A 23,988-nucleotide genomic window follows, 5' to 3' on the forward strand; every position below is an offset into this window, starting at 1 on the left:
AAGGTTTTTGGTTTTAGTTTTAAGTGTAAAAAGATGTTTTCTTATAGTTTTAACTGTAAATATGTGTTTGGTTTAAGATTTAAGTGTAAAACTTTGTTTGCAAACGTTGTTCGCACTTCTATGTAAAATATTTTCTCAACCCAAACGAGCCGTTTTTGCATATAAACTAAATAATATTTTTCTAATTATATTTACTGATTATCATATTGCACAACATATATTTTTATTTTGGTCATTATGCCATAATTAATGCACACAATGAAAATTTTAATTTAGATTTAAAAAAATGCAGCACTGACTGCACAATTTTTATAAACTATCATTAGCTCCAGAAAAAGAAAAAAAGCAACATACATGCTTAATAACTTTATACTAGATTCTTTAGTCAAGAACTGTAACTGAGCCATAAGTAAACTGAAACCAAATATCCAGCAACTGCTAATATCAGAGCTTCACCGAGTTAAAATAATTCATGTCACTTAGTGGATAAGAGAGTATTCATTGCTTAATTAACTATTTATATAATTTTACGTCATCATTTTACATGAATACTGACCTTTGGACACAGAAAGCTACATCACAGAAATATTCTCAACTTATCATATTCCTTTCTTGGAATTAGTCTTGCTCTATTTGGTCCTTTAACAAGGTATTTTATTTATCATAAAAATATGATCTCCCTTCACTTTAATAAAGGTTTCATTTATTTATCACACTGACCTACTATGATACAAAATAATACTCTTTGCATGATTTAGACAGAGAAAATGTGAAGAGTGAATTTAAAAAAAAAATTAAACCAGGGATTTGGTTCCCAACTTATAGCCCACGCGAGTAATCAGATCATTTTACTGATGTAATCATGTTAGGTTCAGGAAAGTTCTTGTACATAAAGATATGTTTCTGTTTTACTGTGTTCAGTTTTGCGACTTGAAAACTGCCACTTAAAAAGCATGTTAGTGAAGCATGGTGGGTAATGTTTTAGTTATTTGACTTTTTGGCCTCAATATTTGAAACGTATTTAAGTGCTGATTTTAAGTAAAAGTTATGTACTACGTCTTTAATTCCAAATTTATTGCCCGGCATGGCCAAGCGCGTTAAGGCGTGCGACTCGTAATCCGAAGGTCGCGGGTTCGCATCACCGTCGCGCAAAACAAACAAACAAACAAATTCATTTTGTGCATTAACGAAACTTTTGTGCTCATTCGTAGTTCTAATGGTAATTAGGAAAAATGAGAGTTAGTTCCAATGACAATAAAAGAAAAACATGTAATTCACCACCTAATGTCAATAATAATAACTTAGAGAATGTGATGAAATGTGGTATTTACAAGTTTTCTGTTGAGTAACTGGCAGAATAAAAGGAAGTTCACCAGGAAATGTACCATGGTACAGAGTCGAAAAAAACAACAACAACGTGGAAGCATATATGAAAAATATTGCCATTCTTTTTAGGATTAACATTACTGTATAAAAGAACAACATGAATACCAATACAAAGGAATACCTTTATACATAAACTATATTAATAAATATAATCAAACATCAAGCACACCCTCTACATTCGTACACTCAATTACACAAACCCCTTCAAACATGTGGTCAGCTATCGGTCAGTTATCTCTTTCTTTCTTTGTGAACCTGACAGAGACAGAAGAAGGTCAAAACGTTGTTTGCCCCTCTACATAAAAATCTTCTCAACCCATACCAGCCGTTTTTAAATATATAAAAATACATCATGTTTTACTTTGAAGGAATTTTTTCTAAAAACAACCAAGCTGATTATTGTCTTAAATTAAAGCTACACAAATAACATATTGAAAAAAGTTTTAAAAATGTATATTAAACAAGGCTGAAGGAAATGTTTCAACACCCAGACAAACAGTAAGTTTTAGCGTTATTAACTGAAGACAGGGCCCAACATGGCCAGGTGGGTTAAGGCGATCGACTTGTAACCTGATGGTCACGGGTTTGAATCCCAGTTGCACAAATATGCTCACCCTTTCAGCTGTGGGGGCATTATAAAGTGATGGTCAATTCCACTATTCTTTGGTAAAAGAGTAGCCCAAGAGTTCGCGGTGGGTGGTGATGACTAGTTGTCTTCCCTCTAGTCTTACACTGCTAAATTAGGGACGGCTAGCACAGATAGCCCTCGAGTAGCTTTGTGCGAAATTCCAAAACAAACAAACAAACATTCGTAGTTCTAACGGTAATTTAGAAAAATGAGAGTTAGTTCCAATAACTATAATTTTTCATATTTAAAACTGCTAACTCTACAATTCTGTTAGCTGTAAAACTTCAATATTTTGAGAAAGTTACAAATTATTCATTGTATTAGGGACTGTAATGTTTCATACATTGTCAAGACAAAACACCACTTAAAAAACTAGTTTGTGAGGAGTATTGTAATGAAATGGCCGTCCACTATTTAACCCAGACACTCATCTATTTGTTCATATGTCGAAACCTTGGGTCACGCAATTTCTTTATCAATATCACGGAATCTTCAGACCTTGAACTTCGTGTGAAAGAAAGTTTACTCGTAACAAAAGAGTGCTCTCCTCTTAACGCCATATACAGCTTCTTAGACTTAAAACTATTTGATAAAGTGCTAAATATTTCGCGTCTTTTAATTTCCCACCATAGCACCGTATGTGTGTATATAACGGAGCCAAAATGCAGCTAGTGGATTATGATATTCAAAAAGGACTTTAAAAAAAGGCCCCAGTTTTGGTATACTTGATTTAAAAGTTAATTGACACTTTTCGAGAACTCGCCGAAAGTTTAATTGCACTCAAAAAGTTAAATTTGAATCATGATCTAATCTTTCTTAAGTTACATCACAACGTATATTGGTTGATTGGGTTTACTGTAACTTTACTTTCAGGAATGCTAAATTAGTACAAATTAAACATTTATTAAGGTATTTTAATTCATGTTGCTGGAGTGTATTTGCAAATTTGTGTATTTGGAGAGTAAAAACAAGTTCTTTAGTCTTTTTACCCCTTACCTTCTGGTGAGAAACGTACGGTTTTATTAATAGAATATCATATTAGCATAATCTATTTTCTTTCTGTCTACCATGTCAGTAAATTAGTGTTTGACAATACTGTATCATTAGTCAACATATATTATTTTTCCAATTTTCTTCCAGATGATGGAGTAAGTATGTTCCAAAATTCTTAAAACTAAATAAAAATATTTTATGTTTTGTTAATTGTCATCTTTATTATTAAACTTTGTTTTCCCCACCACGAGTCCATTGGCCAACTTAAGTAAGAGACTGTATGTACTTGAGAAATGTGTTGGAGATTCTCTGAAAGACAAAACTATGAAATCCATTATGTTCGCACACATTATAAATGATCCCAACTTTGGTTATCATTACTTAGAACACCTGTGTATCTACACTTTTTTTTCTTAAGTATGCATGCTATCAATGACGTATTTAGGTTGGGGCTACAGGGGACTTAGTCCCAGGGCCCATGGTTTTAATGGGGGCTCATTGATAAATTTATTATATGTAAAATTACATGGGATGTAAGGCCCACAAAAATTATCATTTTCTGGGCCAACAAACCTTAAATCCGCTACCCTATGGTATCAGTGTCTTCAGATTCTCCCGTAGTCTGACTGTTGTTTCAAATAAAGGAACATCTTTTCTGTTGTATTTTTATCTATAACACACAAATAGTATTTCTTATTCCAACATTCCAAAACATTGTGGTTTCAACGTTGTCTTTATGGCATAAACCTACAACTAACCAATCCCTTGAGACGACGAAGCGTATAACTTCATAAACAGTGTCAAATTTACTCTTAGGAGGGGTGAGTGATTTGTTACCGAGCATAGCAATATAATCAATATATAGATCAGTTTCAATTTGTTTCATAAAACGAATATAGCATCAATGTCTCCAGCGATATCCTTTGGCACATTCATGTACTTACTTTTTTGTGTGTAATCAATTAATATATGGTTGTATTCTTAATGGTTGTGAGCAGTTAGACCATTTCCAATGTTTGCTGACGTATGTTTCATACCTCATGTAAATACTTCATGACATGTTTATAAATGTCAGAAAACACGTGTTCAAAAAGTCTTGTAACCTGAGTGCTTTCGAAAGGCTGATCCTGAAAAAAACGAGTCCATCTTTCGAAAGTGCTCAGATTTTTATCATTTTTAACCCCATATTCAGAAATTTCTGTTCCTGATGTGATCCTTTTATAAAGTTTGCTTCATTCCATGCATTAATTATTGGGTGTTTCCACTGATAATAGAGCCTGCGTACGTCTGTTAGCTATTCATTCTTCTCAACTTTGCCCAACGGCAAAAAGATATCTGTTCAATCATCACAACTTGGATTTTTTTATTTTATATATTTTTATTGTTTCTTTGATACATCCTCTGGATATTACTAGTGAATAGCCCCCCCCGCTAGTTCTGCGGTACGTCTACGGATTTACAACGATAAAATCAGAGGTTCGATTCTCTACGGTGGGCTCAGCAGCTAGCCCGATGTAGCTTTGCTATAAGAACACACACATACTAATGAATATTTATGAAGAATGTCATAAGAGTTTTCAATTTAAGTGCAGTCTTATAAACTTCATTCCCAAATAATCTTACCAAGTACCAAAATAATTTTACGTTTCACACAAATGTTTTGATGTGTGTTTCATTGAAAATATTTTGTAAAACTTATTTGGGAAAAGAAGGCCAAGTAAAGTTCATTTAATGATAACAAAATAGTTTATTTTTTTTCCTTATTCATTGCTGTTTACCATTCATTCTACAAAGTTGTAAACCTGGGTCACAAATATTGTTTTGAATTTCAACATAAATCTACTTCCTAATGGTAGTACAAATAAATAAAGAACATAGTTAAAAAAAAGGCCTGATGCAACAGTGATTAATTATAAGTGTGAGTACGTATGTAACCATGTCAAGGAAAGCACATAAAAAAAACAACAACATAAGTGTTAAGTTTAAACGAGCTAAGGGAAAACAAACTGAGGTGCTAAGAGATTTCTTTTCCTTGCTGTATGCAGTATTGTGACATTCACATTAAAGTAGGTAAATAAATATGACTGATTAGTACTTTTATAAAGTATGTTTTTGTTGTGAAATAACTTTCTAGTTTTTGAAGTTTTCATTTCTCCCCTTTTAAACAACGTAACTTGATCACAGTTTCGTTACTAAAGTAAGGGATAACGTAGCGCGTACTCTTAATGATCTTTAAACAACGTAACTTGATCACAGTTTCGTTACTAAAGTACGAGGTAACGTAGCACGTACTTTTATATCACGTGAGATTTAATATGAAACTTGATGAAAAGTAGTGAACCGTGTGTGTCGACTTTTCAAATATTTCCTTGACATTAACTGAACTCTTTCTCAAGGTTTTGATTAAGTCTGATATAACGGTTATTATTATTGAAGGACTGTAGGATGAGAATTGTTCTGGGATATCGTTTCAAGACTTGAGCTATTAGCCTAAAGATAATTTTTGTAACCTCGTAACCAAAGGCGTAGATTTTTCACACCCAATGGGGGAGGGGGGAAGATTTTTTGCAACCACTTATGTGGACTGTGCAATTTCCAAATCGGTAATCTCTGATTACGTGAACCTCAAAGCTGTAAACATGCAAACACAGACTAATCTTGTTGCCACGATACTTGCATGTATAGTTAAATCTACTAACTGATACGAACTATCGCTTAGATCGAAAAGCTTAGAAGCACGCCTATATTAATGATGTACATTTCGGATTTTTTACATGGCTCTAAAACAGCGCTACCTCGCACCCTTGGATTTATATTCAGTTTATGTTGGTTTGTTCTGAATTTCGCGCCAAGCTACACAAGAGCTATTTGGATTAACCGATCTTAATATAGCAATGATGAACTAGGGAGAAAGCAGCTATTCAACACCTCCCGCCTCTAACTCTTGGACTACTCTTTACCAACGAATAGCGGGGTTAACCATTATATTATAACACTCCCACGGCTGAAAGAGTGAGCGGGTTCAGTGAGAAAGAATCGGACCCACGACCCGCACATTGCGAATTGGGTTTTGTAACAACCACAAGATTCATATTCGTCCATGTTATTACAATGAAAGACATTTTTCGGTAGTTTTATGTCTGTTTTAGCTAATTAAACTGGCAAAAATAAATCAAATTGATAACTTTTCGGCGTATTTTATGTAAGTTGCTAAATTATTATTCGCATTGGCATGGCCAAGCGCGTAAGGCGTGCGACTCGTAATGCGAGGGTCGCGGGTTCGCGCCCGCGTCGCGCTAAATATGTTCGCTCTCCCAGCCGTGGGGGCGCATAATGTGGCGGTCAATCCCACTATTCGTTGGTAAAAGAGTAGCCCAAGAGTTGGCGGTGGGTGGTGATGACTAGCTGCCTTCCCTCTAGTCTTACATTGCTAAATTAGGGACGGCTAGCACAGATAGCCCTCGAGTAGCTTTGTGCGAAATTCCAAAACAAACTTATCACGATGAAACAAAAAAGAAAATTTAATGAAAGGTAAAATCTGGGTGCTTCCTATAGTATATAGAAATTTCTTTGCTTGTATATAAACATAAAGCTGCACAATGGGCCATCTGTGGTCAGCCCACCACAAGTATCGAAAGTCTATTTCTAGTGTTCTTAGTCTGTAGACACCTCTCCCTCGAGATGGGGCGTGTGTAGAACTAAACACACAATACAACTTCCGGAATCAGTGAATTATTGAGTTAATAAATGTTTTAGTACAATGCAAGTCAGTGAGAATTACTGCGTTTGTTCGTTAGAAAGGTTAATTAGCCAAAGTATTTGTTATCGATGAATTAGCAATGAATTTCTGCAAATAAGCATAGATTACTTTCACCCAAATATTAAAACGTAAGAATAAATTCATTATTGTAACTTCGCATTATCTTCATCAAATCCTGATTGAAAGTAGTTTGGTTTCTCTTCTGAGACACCATTAGATAACTGTTATTAAAACAACAAAAAAGTCTTACATTATACACAATGCCAAGTAGGATACATGTGAGCTGATCACCTCCAGTGTCAATATCAATTCGCTACGAAAAACAAGATTTTCATGTGCCACTAAGTGTATGTATATATGTGTGTGTGTGTGTGTGTGTGATTACATCCTATATGTTATTTGGCTAGAGACAGACAAAACAGTTTGACTTTAACTAACCATCTGAAAGCAAAAATAGCCTGGTTTATATACAACATACATCAACAAATTCAGGACTGAACTACAAGCAAAGATTAATAACCAAAGGAGAATTTATAAATAATTGAGTTTCAGTTATATATCAGTGCCTTTTGACGAAATCCCATAATCTATATTTTTATAGATAGTATTCCAAGATATTATTAACACATTGACTCTCACTCGAACCACCGGTGAGTCGTTCTCTGTTTTCTTTTTAGAAGACCACTTATTGGCTTGGACGCAACGGCTACACATACACTCTTTCTAAAAAAGTAATTGTAAAATGACTAATGGGACCCTAAAAAGTGTCGGTAAAATAAGCTTGCAAGCCAACGTGTTAACATGCAGAAAGTGAAGTTCGATATATTCTTCTGTTATTAACACGTCTCCCAGGAGCCAAGGGGTGTCTTTATAATTTGTTGAATCGCAAAAGTCACTTCAATCCAGTAACTCCTACAGAGGGTGGTTTTGGACGTATCTTTTTGATAGAATTTCGAAACAAGTTTTCACTTGCTAATTGATAAAATTCGAAGTGAAATATAACGTTCTCAAGTTTCCATACTAGTTAGTACTAAGATCAAACCGTTCAGAGTAAATTCAGTACATATCGATAAAGCCACATTCTCAGAATCATTAATTAAACAACTGACAACTTTTTATTTTTCCGCTATCATCTTTTTAATGCTTATCTTTCAGTTTAAATAGAACGATTTCACCTGTGATTCGGCAGAGAAGGTCAAAGCATGAAGATATCCAAGAAAAGAGTGAGTAGACAGGAACAATTTGAAAGTAACTACAGACATAATTTTGTGCTCGACCTGTTACACAGTGTCTATCAAGGTGGGCCTAAACCGTTCTTGTGATTTGGAGACTTCCACGCTTATTGTGCTTGGTCATTAAGTCCATGATGCTTGAATGTTTTTGGAATTTCGCGTGAAGCTACTCGAGAGCTATTTACATTGGACGTCCCTAATTTAGCAGTGTAAGAGTAGAGGAAAGGGAGCTAGTTACTAGTTAATAGCGAACTACTTACAAAACAAACAACATAATTACATTCAACTCTTATTTAGAGAGGCAGTATTTTTGCTATTAAAATAATAATACAGAAACCGTCTTACATTCTTATCCAAACTTGACGTAACTATTTGGAGTGAGTCTAGTTTTTTTTATCCACCTTGTGTTGAACATCTTTTAACTCTGGGATCGGTGTTATCAAACCTTTCCCATCGCAATACGACAAGACGTTTCTTGCCGCGAGTTTAGCCATATTTTGTCTAACTGTTACTTCTGCAGTTCCTATGTGGGGTAGAAGGACCAAGAGTGGTGAGTCTGTGATCTTTTGGTATCGGTTCAGGAACCATGACATCCAAACCAGCAGCACGGATCTTTCCATGTTTTAAGGCATCGTATAAATCATCATGTTGGACGACTTTTCCTCTGCTCGTGTTGATAAATATAGCAGTAGATTTCATCAGGTTAAACTGCTTAGCAGTAAACAGTTCTGTTGTTTTGTCTGTCAGATTGCACGTACACAGAACGAAGTCCCTCAGAAGATCTTCAAATTCTACATAGCGGGCTCCCATACTTTCTACAGCATCAACAGGTTTGTGTATATCATGGTAGACAACTTTATTGACCTTAAATGATAAAATTCTTTCGGCAACAGCCTGACCGATTTTTCCCATGCCCACAGTGGCATTTTTAAGTCCTACACCACACATCCAATAAGGCTCCCACATATGTACCCACTCTCCATTTTTTATAGCGTTTGAAGCTTCAAACAGTCGTCTCCCAGTTATCAGCATAAGAGCAACTGTTAATTCGGCAACGCTATCAGTTGGTATCCCTGGTGTATTACTTACTAGGATGTCGCGTTTCCTGCATTCATTAATATCAATATGGTCGTACCCGACAGAATTGGTCGCGATTACTTTAAGTTGCTGTCCAGCTGCATCAAGTACTTCACTGTCGATTATATCTGTTGTTGAACAGTAAATAATATCCTTTCCCTGAATACCCTTAATAAGCGCCTCACGTGGTATTGTTTTGGGTTCTTTATAAAATTCAACATCACATACCTTCCTCAACATGTCGTTCACTTCCTGCGATATGTCAGGCCTAGTAACAAAACTTTGTATTTTGTCATGGTGACTACGTTTTATCGTTAGCAGTGCTACACTATCCGTGTAATGCTCAGTGAAACTCAGTCACTCGCATTGCTCAAGATTCATTATATAACCTATGTTGTCGGTAAGCGCCATCTCTGGATAAACACGTGCAAAAGGTTTGTTTGTGATTATTTGAGTTAACCCAAAAGTGTTGAATTTATAGAGCCATAATTTTCCTTTTGTTGATAATAGTAACATAAAACTTAAGAATATGTTATTTAGCCAATAGGTCGCTGCATTTTTATTTTTCTTCATATAAGTGTTTCACATTCTAATGGTAACTGTTGAAGAATTGAAATATATATTTTCTTATTGAAAACGTAATGTTCCTTTATTATTAATTACTTCCTGCCAACGATTCACAAGCTTCTGAATGCCACTTCTATAGAATTATTAGGGTTTGGAGGAAAAGAATGCAGAGAAGGTAGTTTTGACAATTTCATGTGTTCCAAGCTCTTTTCCATCAAGATAGTTCTGCAAACTTCGGAATAGATGATAATCAGATGGGGAAAGGTCTGGAGAATCAGGAAGTTGTGGAAATCTTTCCACTCTAGCTCTTTAATCTTTACAGATGTGATCCTTGCTGTATGAGGCCGTGCATTATCCTGGTGTTACACAACATCTTTACAACTGATCAAAGCAGGCCTCTTTCTTTCAGTGCAAACTTTGAGCGCTCTAACTGTTGACAATAGAAGTCTTATGTAATCGTTACATTAATAGCAGCAATTCAAAGTGAATCACATAAACAATATCCAACCGAAAGATTAACAAGACTTTCCTAGGGTGGTGGTCCATTTTGGGCTGTGCTTTAGCCAGTCGACCTGCACGTAGCCATTGTCTGCGGCACTTAACAATTTTTATAAAATATCAATTTTCTATCTCCAGTCATTAACCTGTCCAAAAAAGGTGTTACATTACATTTACGAGAGAAGTGCAAATGTCCACTCTTGCTCTAAGGTTGGCTTCTTTCAAATCATGTGTGACCCTTTTGCCAAGTTTTGAAACGTTTTCTAGCTGCTGTAGATGACGGTGAAATGTTGAATGGTTTGAAATTAGCTTCTGTGCCAGTTCTTTAACAGTTACAGCACAGTCTCCATCAAGTGCAGCCAGCAACAAGTCATCGTTAAACTATATAGGATGACCTGATCGTGGCGCATCACATAAATTGCAGTCACCTGATCTGAACTTCTGAAAACACCTTCGACATCTTCTTTCATTGAGAGGCTTCGCATCGTAAACAACTTGAATATTTCGTGTAGTTTCGGCTGCACGGTTGTCTTTTTTAAATTCATAAAGCATTATATGCTTAATGTGCTTCTCAGACACATCCATCTTCATAATGGTTTATTTGATAAATGATCTAAAAGTGGAGTTGGGTTAGTTTCTTTAATTTGTGTGAACATTTTTATACACGTCTTACTACATATTTCAGTCATTAAAGCCTTTTGCAAAGACAAAATGATAATACAATTTCTGTATTACATTTTGAAAATTACTTATGGGATGACCTGATAGTTTTTCCTTCATTTTTGTTTAATTTCGCGCAAAGCTACACGAGGGCTATCTGCGCTAGCCGTCCCTAATTTAGCAGTGCAAGACTAAAGGGAAGGCAGCTAGTCATCACCACCCACCGCCAACTCTTGAGCTACTCTTTTACCAACGAATAGTGAGATTGACCGTCACATTATTTCGCCCCCGATGCTGAAAGGGCGAGCATATTTGGTGTGACGGAGATTCGAACCCACGATCCTCAGATTATGGGTCGAGCGCCTTAACCACCGAGCCAGGCCAGGACCCTTAATTGTTCAACAATACGTCTGTGAACTAAAAAACCGAATTTTGTTAACCGTTGTGCGCACAGCACAAATAGTCTATTGCAAAGCTTTCTACTTACCTACAAACAAACGCATCAAAAACATATAAATTATGATGAATTTTATATGTCAGAAATATCGCTTTATTAGAACAAAGCATACGGTGAAATTTTCTCGTCTTCTCCAAAATGTATAAATTGTATTAGGGTTTACATATAAAATATCTGTTTATCTACAATTTGTACTGATAAAGACTAAGATAAAATTTATTTTTATGTTTCTTTTTTAAGCACAAAGCTACAGAATGGGCTATCTGTGCCGTGCCCACCACCGGTTTTTAGCGGTGTGAGCTCTAAGACTTACCACAAGAAAGCCTGTGCTCTTTCTAACAAAAGTATGGTGCTTCTAAATAGTTTCTTTTATTCGATATTAGAACGGTAAAAAATGTTTGATCAAGGTTTATATTTCAAAGAATACAATAAGTATGAGTGATATTTTAGTTACACAGTCCATGAATAAAATGAATAAAAAAGACAATATAAAAATTTGACAATAGTCGCAAAGGTCACAAAGTCGTAGGATCGACTGCAGTCGGACTTTGCAGTGAAAGAGTTAATGACTGAAGTTGGTTTTCTGACAGTCTCTCAAACATATACATTAATCGATAATCCACAGGTAACACACCGTTTAACAAACAGAAATTTACATAAACCGCCAACCAACATAATACGGTAGCCACTGTTAATCTCACTTAGAGATGTCGCAACAAATACCTTACTGAAATCAAAGTTGTTAACAGTTAATGTAGTGGCTTCATGTCAAATACCCTAATGAAATCAAAGTTGTTAACTGTTAATGTAGTGGCTTCATATCAAATACCCTAATGAAACCAAAGTTGTTAACTGTTCATTTAGCGGTGTCATAACAAATACCCTAAAGAAGCCATAGTTACAACGGTAACACGTACAATGATGAAGAATGATACTTAAGTTATGCAAATATTGTATGAAAGCAGAATATTTCAGTTATACTATGCAATATAATCAATTATGCAACTTAAACAAATACTAAAGCATTTTATGCTGAACAGTGTTTCAAAATTTCAGTGAGCATTGGACTTTTGATACTTGTTAGCACAATGTTATTAGCAACCCCATCATGTGTTACAAATACAATTTTCTTGGCTGTGGAAATTCATTACAATTACACCTCCATGTCAAACCTGTGTTATAGTTATTAGTAACATGTATTCTGGTTCATTCATGAAGTAAGCAAAAATAAAGTATAACATTAAACCAATCTTTAAGTAGAGTTTTACTAAAACATTCTCTAATTGAAATTGATACTCAAGACTCTACAATTTGATCTTTAGCTATATTTAACTGTTGTGAAATGTATCTATTGTGTGATTGGAAAAAAAAACTGAGCCAGGCTAGTACAGATACTTATGTACATTTCTGTATTTTGAACTTTACACCATCACTGACATCATTGTTAGATATGACTGGACATGCACTGGACATCAGCAGCTGAACTTATCAGAAGAAAACAAATACGACTACACATTGTAGAAAATGTAGGTGAGGAAGTGGTAATTGTTTATGTTTACAAAATGTCTTTATGGATTTTGTAGAAAGTAGCAGCTTATAAGTCACTTACTTTAAGTGTAAACCAAACCTTTACTCAAAGATAAACAATCATAAACAGTATTTTGTATTTATGGCAAAAGCTACTGAAACTACCTGCCACAATCTTTAATTTTGAGCTACTTATCAGAGAGAAGATAGCAAACCACTACTTCTCCCACCTCCTGTGCTAAGGGATTGCTAAGGGTTTTCTTTGTGAACCTGACGATGACCGAAGAAGGTCGAAACGTTGTTCGCTCTTCTATGTAAAGTGTTTTCTCAGCCCAAACGAGCCGTTTTGCATATAAATTTCTCAACAAGTGGGTTTCTTGTCATCACTGAATATTCAAACCACTTCAATTTCGACATGTCTGTTGCATACGACGCTTTTCATTCATCAATAAAGTGCATTTTTTAAAAGATATGCCTAATGGTAATATATGGTAAAATTAAGGATATTAGTGTAAAGATAAAATTGATTTTGGTTGTTATTAGTGGATATAAAAGAAAGGCCTTTTAGTGGGAATTTCTTAAAAACCACAATAGTACTGATGAAATAAGTAAGAATCTTTACAATCAGATTAAGATTTCAGCTCTTAATGAAACCATGAGGGGACATATGTATTAGGTAATATTAAAGTCAAACCATGAGGGAACATATATATTGGGTAATATTAAAGTCAAACCATGATGGAACATATATATTGGGTAATATTAAAGTCAAACCATGATGGAACATATGTATTGGGTAATATTAAAGTCAAACCATGATGGAACATATGTATTGGGTAATATTAAAGTCAAACCATGATGGAATATATGTATTGGGTAATATTAAAGTCAAACCATGATGGAACATATGTATTGGGTAATATTAAAGTCAAATCATGATGTAACATATATATTGGGTAATATTAAAGTCAAACCATGATGGAACATATGTATTGGGTAATATTAAAGTCAAACCATGATGGAACATATGTATTGGGTAATATTAAAGTCAAATCATGATGTAACATATATATTGGGTAATATTAAAGTCAAACCATGATGGAACATATGTATTGGGTAATATTAAAGTCAAATCATGATGTAACATATATATTGGGTAATATTAAAGTCAAACCATGATGGAACATATGTATTGGGTAATATTAAAGTCAAACCATGAGGGAGAAATGCTTTTAAAAACTGTTGAGTTTCATAAGGAACTAGTCAAGGAACCTATTAAAACAATGGTATGTTAAATTTATTGTTAACTTCAAATACAGAAATGATTATGGAAATTGGAGAACGTATGGATGCGTATGATAAGTGCTCTATCAGGTGAAATGTTCTGTTGCAAATAGAGATAAATAAGAACGATATATGGGTCATAATTTAAAATAAAAATTAAAAGGATGCAACAAGAATAATCTGTTCTGAATTGGTCAACTGAGTTATGTAGCGACACTGATCACATGTATAAACTCTTTAAAGGTAAATTCTTTAATATTCAAGATAAACATATTCCTCATAGAATGAAAGGGGTAGCTACAAGGAAACAATAAACAGGTTGACTCACAAACAGTTTAAGATATAAGATTTATTAAAATCATCATAAATTTAAGAAATTTGAATTGACTGGTATGACACGAGATTCATGAGATCAAAAAGTTGTTGAAACAAGAAATGAAAATATGATAAAAGATTGACTGTAAATTAAAAAATTAAGAGTACAGACTTTTTTAAAGCACACTAAAAAAAAGAAAATATTGTTTTATCATACGTGGAGATGCTGATGCATAATCGTTTGTTTTTTTCCATATTTGCCAACGAAAATAGTAGAACTAGGGACACAGGTATAACTTATGGACTGGTAGGAATCATCTTCAGCTAAGGCAGTTTTAATTATTTAAGAGTTTGGTTGGCTTTTGGAATGGGTTATCTTCAGACGTTGAAAAAGCAGTACATGAGAGTTTAGATAAAAAGCTTGAAAAGTGCATGAATGATAACGACTGGCTTTAATTATTTTTAAATTATTCTAATTTGGTTTAGAAGATGACACAACCGAGATAGACTAATGTTTTCGAAAATACTATGTGAATAGAGTGTCATTGTGTGTAGGTCATACTGCACAATCTACGTTGTGAGAAAATTAATAAATTGTTAAAAGAAATATGTCCAGATTTTTATTGTAATCATGTAACCGAAAATCATTATTGAGTTAATTTAATATTTAAGAGTTCGTTTCAATTATTCTACAGTATCATCCTTTTCAGGATAATTTAATTGAATGGTAAGGAAAGTTAATTAACTGGTAAATTACTGATTTAAACTGATTGTATTAATTATATATTGATTATATTCAGTGAAGCTTTGTTCATAAAATTATATCTCTTTCTGGATTGATTCCTCTGTAGCAAGTCTGTCTTGAATTCTGTTTCTGTTGTTTCATCATTTGAACAATAAAATCCAGCAGACAATTTTGTATTATCTGTCTTGAATTCTGTTGGTGTTATTTCATCATTTGAACAATAAAATCTAATACAACATTTTGCAATACATTTAATAAAATAAACAATACAATTTAAACTGTTCTTAATTTATTATTTTACAATTTTAAACAACAAACATAACATATATAAATACACAAATTACTATTTACAATGAGAAATCCATTTTATCTTTTTTTGCGTGTATTTATTTCTCCTTCCAAATTCAAAATGACCGGGTTGTGAAGCGTATTTTGTCGGTATTTATTATCATATTTCTGATTTCTTTGATGTGTTTTCGGCTGACACTAACGCTATCTATTTCTAGAATTTCGTCACCAGGATCAAGAATTCCAATGAGTGAAATAAATGTTTCGAAATTTTTATACGAGTAACGAAAACTCCTGAAACTATTAAAACAATAAATATATACATATATGTACACTTTGTAGTAATTTTGCTATTTAGTGCGTCAATCTTCTTTACTAAAATTCGTCTATGAATTGCTAACTTGCTTTGTTTAACAATGTTAATGAGGTAAGACACGAATACAAAATAGCTTGAAAACATATTGTCCGAATAAGAAAAGAAAATGTTTGAATATTTAGATCGCGTTAACCAGTTAAAATCCTTCCTCTTCTCTTTTCACAACAAAAACATTCCTTAAAGTAACAACAAATCAATGAAAGACACATGGAATAGCGACTCACAACTATGTAGGCATGATAACGCAATTTTTCTAGACTCTGTTATAAAACTGTTGGTAATACAACGTGCTCTGAGCAAATTGGTCCTCATTGACTGTGCTCAATTCGTATATTTATTACATTACTTATCCCTCAAATTATGGACTTGTTCTTGGCTGTTAACTTCAGGAGGAAAGACAACATATTAAGTCATATCGAACAATTGTTTTTACCTATTGAAACTGTTAAATGGGCAGGATGTTGCTCTGGAGTAGGCTGAAAAGGACAACGGTTTTATTGAGTAATTAACTTCTATCTTATTAATAAGTTTAAAACCTGGAACTGCTATGTGCAGTTATTCCATAGGTGGCTTTGAGTGAAGAATATCCTAAGCCATACAATAATCAATCTGTTACGACAATTCGGAGTGAATCTGTGTGTGTGCGCGTTTAATCTTAACAAAGGTCTATCTGCCCTATGCTCACCCTAACTGTTTTAAAACTTTATTTTAAAACCATATTAAGCGCAAAGTGTAAAACCAATAAAGTTTGTTTGTGTTTGAAATTCGCACAAAGCTTCACGAGAGCTATCTATGCCAGGCGTTCCTAATTTAAAATGTAATACAACAAGGAAGGCAGCTAGTCGTCACCGCCCATAGCCAACTCTTGAGCTACTCTTTTACCAGCGAATAGTGGGATTGACCGTCAGTTATAACAGACCCACGGCTGAAAGGACGAGTATGTTTCGTGTGACAGGGATTCGAACTCGCAACCCTCGGATTACGATTTCAATGTGTTAACCATCGGGCCAAGTCGGGCTCAAAACTATTGAAGTGTTTTCCAATGAAGCGAAAGCAATCGTATAGCAGAGCACATAGGACAGCAACAGACTCCAAAACCAAACCTTAGGTCAACTCAGAGCAGCCTTATCCTTAACGAAATATAAACTATGACTACATGATGTGTTGTATCCTACAGATTGTATTATTATTCTCATAATTCGTAGCATGTGCACGATTCACTAACGTCACGGCAGTACAAATTGCAATGTTAAAGCGTTTCTTAAATGACAACATTTCAGTGTCTAGTAACTAAGTTATAGACAGACAACACACTACCATAAAGTGGTGTAAATGATTAAAATGGGTGATCTCTCCAGGTCATCTTTTACTGCAATAATAATAATAAAAGAAACGCTATTCTGATACAAACAAGAGACTGCTTACCATTACTGTTCTTTAACTTCTTCTTAGCAATACAAAATCCGAAAGGTTTATTTCTAGGCTTCACTATCTCTATAACACGTTTTTCATCCTCTTCAAATTTAATGACACGACCAGTTGGGTAATTCACAACTGGTGAGCTATCCAACTCGATTTCTTCATTATCATTGCTACTAGAGTGTGTTTTGGAGAGAAAAATGTTGTTAAAGCACAGATTGTTGTTTCCCTTTTATACATGCATAAATTAAAAAGGTGAGACATCCAATTACTGTCATGCCACGCGGATGAGAGTAAGAAATAAACAGAAAAGAAACTACGACATGGTTGTTCAAAGAAGTCCAACGAAGCTGTATGATATACAAAGTCAATACAAGTTAGTGTTTAATATAAACGTATTTTAAATTAGAAATCGTCGATTACCCTAGGGACATGTTAAAATCTGTTACATTTTTCACATCACTCTTCCTTCAAACAGATCCTTTCAGAGATTAAAAGATAACATAAATTTATACTTATTATATTCTACTTGGACGGGCCAGCAATAACTGATATTCAGTATGCAGTGTTGCGTTTCTCAGTGTCTAATATTCGAGCCACAATGCAGCTGAATACAGCCCGTAAGTTCGGTTGTACTCGGGTTATAGTAATGGCAGTCATTCCCATTCTTCGGGTCTAACAGACGGCTAAAGTTTCTTATGGTAATGAGTAGTTCATCAGTTGTTTAGAATTAGGAATGTTAAGTGATTCTGACTTGCCATTTAGCCCTTGTGAGCATAAAATACCCATCAATTGAAAATATCGGAATCAAGCTACTGAGAGACTTTCCAGGAGATTTGAGAAATTAAGAACTCTTAGTTTTCAACCAGAGAATATTCGTGATGAAATGTACGAGAGTTTCATACAAAAACAAAAAGAAAACGCCTACTAAATGTCAATTGGATGTTCAAGTTATTCACCCTCTAGATATTTAGTCTCAGGTAAAATAGAGTTAAATGGTCAGTATAGCTTTCACTCGTATGAGTAAAAATAGGCAAAAGGCACACAACGTTGTCCACAAAGCCACTTATCACAAAAGCTTTAGTGTTTATCCTTCGGCTAAACTGTACACTGTGAAAAACGATTACATGGATATGTGTAGTAAGAAATGTAGGTTTCTGAGAGGGCCGTAAGAAGCGATAAGTTCAGTCAGACTTTTTTCGTAAAGCTATACATTACGTTGAGTATATGTAGTATGAAAATACGGTATCCTAGTTAATTCATAAAAACCTAGAACTTACGAGTCGTGACACCAGACTCTTTCCTGCTTGGTTTGATGCTTACAACAAAAAACTCTTTTAAACCTGTCCTCAATCCTCTCCTTCAATGATTTCTTCTGCGGGGCAAAGTCACTGGAATAGAAGCAATACTTACAAATAATTAATTTGTCATACTATATTTACACAAAAGTGACTTGTATGAGAGAAGATCAATATTTATTTGAATGAATTGTGTTATATTGATAAATCAGTTCCTTAATGTTAATGGTTAACAACTGAGATAAAATTGGTAAATATCACGATCCACACTAAAACAATTATTGTTCAGACAGTATAACAGTATGAACAGTATTTCAATAACTACTAGATCTGTCGTGTATCAGTGAAACTGTGGAGTCCTGCTATTATACAGAGGTGCTCGATAATAGTGGATATTGCAGATGTAATGGAGTTAACATATTCTTCTCTACTCTCATTCACAAGTTACTATAATACCCACACTAAAATTACTTATAATGAAAAATGGTTGCAATTGTGTATAGAGAAAAACAGTAGTTGAGGTTTGTCAGATGATTATTAAACGTACTTAAATATTTATACGGTGGAATAGATAACGAATTATGGTTATTTCATGGTCACATAAAACATATGTTACCAAATTTGTCTGCTTGAATCAAAAATACAAGAATTAAGGTCCCAAAACAAATTATAAGTGAAAACGACTCTACAAGATGTTGACGGCAAAGATGTTATGACAGGTAGCGTTTAACTAGTTGTAGCCAAGCAGCAAAGGTGCAATGTATTGAAGAAATACATAGGTTATGTAAGTAACTATGAAACCTAATTATATCATTGGATTACATACTTTTCATTGAATTTTTAAGTTAACAGTTTTTCTGCTTGATAACAGATTATAATCATCAATAGTACCCATTCTTATCAAAACATAAGTTCATTATGGTGAGATAAAAACAACTAAGAACAATAATATATAATATACATGAACTGTTACATATTTACTGAGAAACTATTTTAAAATATTTTTACAATTTTAATTTTTTTTCGATACTTAGTCTATTTGATTTGGCTTCTTTTAAATTTTGCGCGAAACAACGCGTAGGCTGTATACACCAACCATATTTTCAGCAATTGTAGTCTAAAGGAAAGACACCAAGTCAACACCTTACACTGTCAACTATTGGGTTACTCTTAGATCAACGAATAATGAAATTGACCGTCATATTTTAATTTTCCCTTTCGACTAAATAGGTTGAATGTGTTTGGTGTGACAGGAGCTCAAAACAGTTTTCTGGGTATTGTGAGCAGAGCGTCCTGGCAACCACTTAGATAAAAGTCAGGATTTATTTGAGAATACATACCTATTGGGTATGAAAATCCCGGTAGGAACTTGAGAATACATACCTTTTGGGTATGAAAATCCCGGAAGGAACTGATTCTTCTTCTTCATTCCAGATTGTATCATTAATTGGCCAAGATTCACCTTAGTCAAGATAAAAAATACTGATTTCTACAAAATTAAATAACATCTAAACTAGTTTTGCTTTGATATCTAGTAAGGAATCTGCTATATTAAATAATTAAATTCAAAACACAAAAACAGCACTTACAAATGGCTGACTAGTATGCCACGTAGATTTTGTGCTCAATGTAAAGTTTATATTAAAGTTGGTGATAAAGCCCTTCATTGCTCTGGTGAGTGTCAAAAATGGTATCATTTAAGATGTAAGAACTTAACTGAACAGGATTTGGAATATTTAAATGAAATTGGGAAAAGTTATGAATGTGATTTTTGTATGAGAAAAAGAAAGTTAAGCCTAAATAGTGAAACTCCATTAAGAAGGACTGTGTCCATTTCGTTAGAGGGGGAGACAGTTAATCTTGTTGAGAATAGTGAGCTTGATTTAAATATGGGGGAGGCAGATATGAAGTGGCTTAAGACAAAAGTTACTGAAATTTTGTCAAGACTTGATGACTTTCACTTAATTAAAGTAAAGGTCGAAGAATTAGTGACTTCCTTTCAATATTATTCAGAGAAGGTAGAAACTATGAGTGAGGATATCACAACTTTGAGAGCTGAAGTTAAGGAGTGTAAACAGGAAAATAAAACATTAAAGCATGAAAATGAAGAATTGTGGAAGGAGATGGCAAGTTTTCGGAGGAAGATGTGTGAAGCGGAACAATATTCTTATAACTATAATGTTTTGATTGGAGGTATTCCAGAGAAGCCTGATGAGAATTTGCAAGAAGTTGTTGAGAAGATTACAACTACTTTTGGGGTTGACTGTGCTCCTACAGATATTGACACTGTTCATCGTATAGGAAAGAAAACAACTGAAAATAAGAGTCCGAGACAGATTGTTGTTAAGTTTTGTCGTAAGCAAATTAAATTTGATCTGCTTAAACTTAAGAAAACTAAATTTCGCTCTCTTAATACTAATGATATTAAGGTCTGTAATGAATCTTATCCAGTTTATGTTAACGAACATCTCTCCCCATATTATCGTGATATTTTCATGCAAGCAAAACGAAAACAGAAAGATCTTGGCTATAAATTTCTTTGGGTATCGAATGGTAATATTCTTATTAGGAAATCAGAAACTACTCAGCCCATTGTTTTACGTTGCTTGATTGATCTTAATAATTTATAAATACTGCAATGGCTGATGATTTTGATGATATTGTTGGTGTTACACCAACTTTGTCTTCTCTTTCTGATTTACCAAATGTTTTTCTGTTGGTCATTTAAATTTAATACATGTTAATATTCGAAGTCTTACTCAAAATTTTGACCAATTTCTTGTTTTTTACAATCAAGCATTGTTAAATTTCATATAATAGCTTTTTCTGAAACTTGGTTTGTTGAGGATGGATTTGTTTCCTTTTCGATTCCAGGTTACTCCTTTTATTCTTCATCTTCTGGTCTAAATAAGGCTAGTGGGTGGCAGTTTTGTTAAATTTGAGATACTGACTATGATAAAAGAAGTGCAGTACATTAAGTCTGATGCTTTAATTTTATTTTGTATGATTCAAAATAAGAAATTTAATCTCTTTGTTGTTTATCGATCTCCTAGATTGCCTGTATTGAAATTTATTGATGAGCTTTCATTAGAATTGAATTTATACAAATATGATATTAATATACTTGTTGGTGATTTTAATATAGATGTTTTGGCATTTGATGATGTTTGTTATAAAAATGCATATTTTAAGTTTTTGTCTGAGAACAATCTTCGTATTATTATTTCTTCTCCTACACGGATAACCAATGTTACTAATTCTTGTATTGATCATTTTTTAATTAGTGGAAATACTATTAAAATTGTTATTCTTATATTGTTGAGAGTTTTTTGACCGATCATTTTCCAATTGTTTTATGTATAGACATTTTATCGGATCTAGAACATGTCTCAAATGTTCAAAAGATTAAGTTTAATGAATTGAGTTCTTGTTTGAATTTTTCAGATTGGTCCTGTGTTATGAATTGTTCTGATGTTAATGTTGCTTATGATAATTTTGCTGAAGTGTTAACTGATTGTATTCAAAGTTGTACTACTACTGTTTCTGTGTCACGAAAGTTTAGAAAAAATTAAGCCATGGATTACCAGTGAATTGGTTTTGTTAATGATTAAAGAGATAAGTTAAAAAGAAAGTACATCAATTTCCTGATGATATTTATCTAAAGATTAGATTTAAGTGTTTAAGGAATTATGTTGTTAGCTTGACCCGTAAGACTAAATGGACTTATTATCATAACCTGTTTAAGAATGCTAAAACTATTAAACAGAATTGGAATATTGTTAACTCTATTATTGATGTTAAAAAAAAAAATAAGAAATTTTGTAATTTTGGTACTACTGATTTATCTGATTTGAATTATTTTTTTGTTAATGTTGCTAAATCTACTTGCTCCAATCCTAAATTTTGTTCTCAGGGCATGCCTCCTGCTCCTTCTTCTTCTTGTTACCTATATCCTGTTACTGTATCTGAAACTATGAATAATATTTTCTCCTTATCAATTTCAGCTTCTAATGGTGTAGATGGTGTTTCGGTTAAGATTTTGAAAGCTAATGCTAATCTTTTAGCACCAATTTTGACTTTTTTTAATTAATTTATCTTTTACTCAAGGGAAGTTTCCTAATGCTTTAAAGTTATCATTGGTCATTCCTATTTATAAATCTGGTAATATTTCTGATTTTACGAATTATAGACCTATTTCCTTATTAATACATTTCTCTAAACTATTTGAAAATCTATGAAGATTAGAATTTTATCATTTCTTGATAGACATTCAGTTTTGTCTCCTTCTCAATTTGGCTTTCGGCCTGGGCTTGGAACGGAGGTTGCTGTTGCTAAACTTGTGGGAAGTATTACAGAAGCTTTAGATTCTGATCTTCATCAATTGCTGTTTTTCTTGACTTAGCCAAAGCTTTTGATTCTGTTAATCATAAAATATTGTTAAATAAATTATCTTATTATGGTTTTAGAGGCATTGTTTTTGATTGGTTTTTTTCTTACTTTCACAATAGAAAGCAATCAGTTTGTATCCATAATAATTATAGTGATTGGCTTACAATTAATGTTGGAGTACCACAAGGTTCTGTTCTGGGTCCTTTATTATTTCTCATTTATATAAATGATATTCTTTACCAACAGTTTTTTGGAGATATCCAAGCCTATGCCGATGATATTGGTGTTGTTTATAGTAAGCCAAATCTAATTAATGAAGCCATTATTTCTAGTGATCTTAATAAAATTAAAAATTGGCTTTTCTGTAATGACTTATCCTTAAATATATCTAAATCTTTTCTTCTTCAGTTTAACCTTTATGGTGTCATTCCAGCTTTTCCTTCTATTTTTTATCATTCTAGTGATTGTTATACTTACCCTAATTGTAAGTGTCCCAAATTGACTCAAGTTTCCTCTGTTAAATATTTAGGAATTATTTTAGATCGAAAATTAAATTGGCAATTTCATATTAATTCTTTAGTTAATAAATTAAAATATAGTTCTATGCTAATTTTTGAACTTAGTCATTGTGCTCCTTATCATATTTTGTTAAGTGTATATTATGCTCTCTTTCAATCTTTCTTACAATATTGTATTTCAATTTGGGGTGGCACATATAAGACTTTTTTAATTCCTATTCACAAGTTGCAAAAAAGTGTTTTCTCTCTTATTTTTACTCATAGGCTTGATACTGATTTCAGTAAATTTAACTCCCCTCTTTCATATGATAAACTTTATTTATATTTTTTAGCTTTATCTACATTGCATGTTTCTTTTAATAGGCCTTTTAAAGTCACTTCATATTTTACACGACTTCAATCTTTTTTTCCAATTAATGTACCCACACCACGTAAAACAGTTACACTTCATCAATATCTTTATTTGGCACCTCGTATTCATAATTTTATTCCTTATAGTATAAGATCTTCTATTAATCGTGTTAATCAAAAGAAATACTTAAAACAATGGATCTTAAATACTGATGATAAT

The 23,988-nt window shown here is 33.4% G+C and overlaps 2 protein-coding genes across 2 annotated transcripts in view; both read right to left on the reverse strand.

Annotated features, from left to right (window-relative positions):
• Positions 1-9,426, reverse strand: part of LOC143243143 (glyoxylate reductase/hydroxypyruvate reductase-like) — a 48,024-nt gene extending 38,598 nt beyond the window's left edge. Inside the window, exon 1 of the mRNA XM_076486929.1 lies at positions 8,345-9,426. Coding sequence (XP_076343044.1) covers positions 8,501-9,316 — 816 coding nt within the window. The 5' untranslated portion in view covers positions 9,317-9,426 and the 3' untranslated portion in view covers positions 8,345-8,500. The remainder of the gene's footprint in view (positions 1-8,344) is intronic.
• The window catches only part of LOC143242219 (uncharacterized), a 280,724-nt gene that overhangs the window by 157,533 nt on the left and 99,203 nt on the right, over positions 1-23,988 (reverse strand). The gene's annotated exons all lie outside the window — the stretch shown is intronic.

Source organism: Tachypleus tridentatus, unplaced genomic scaffold (assembly GCF_004210375.1).
Source record: "Tachypleus tridentatus isolate NWPU-2018 unplaced genomic scaffold, ASM421037v1 Hic_cluster_2, whole genome shotgun sequence".
NCBI classification, from domain to species: domain Eukaryota; kingdom Metazoa; phylum Arthropoda; class Merostomata; order Xiphosura; family Limulidae; genus Tachypleus; species Tachypleus tridentatus.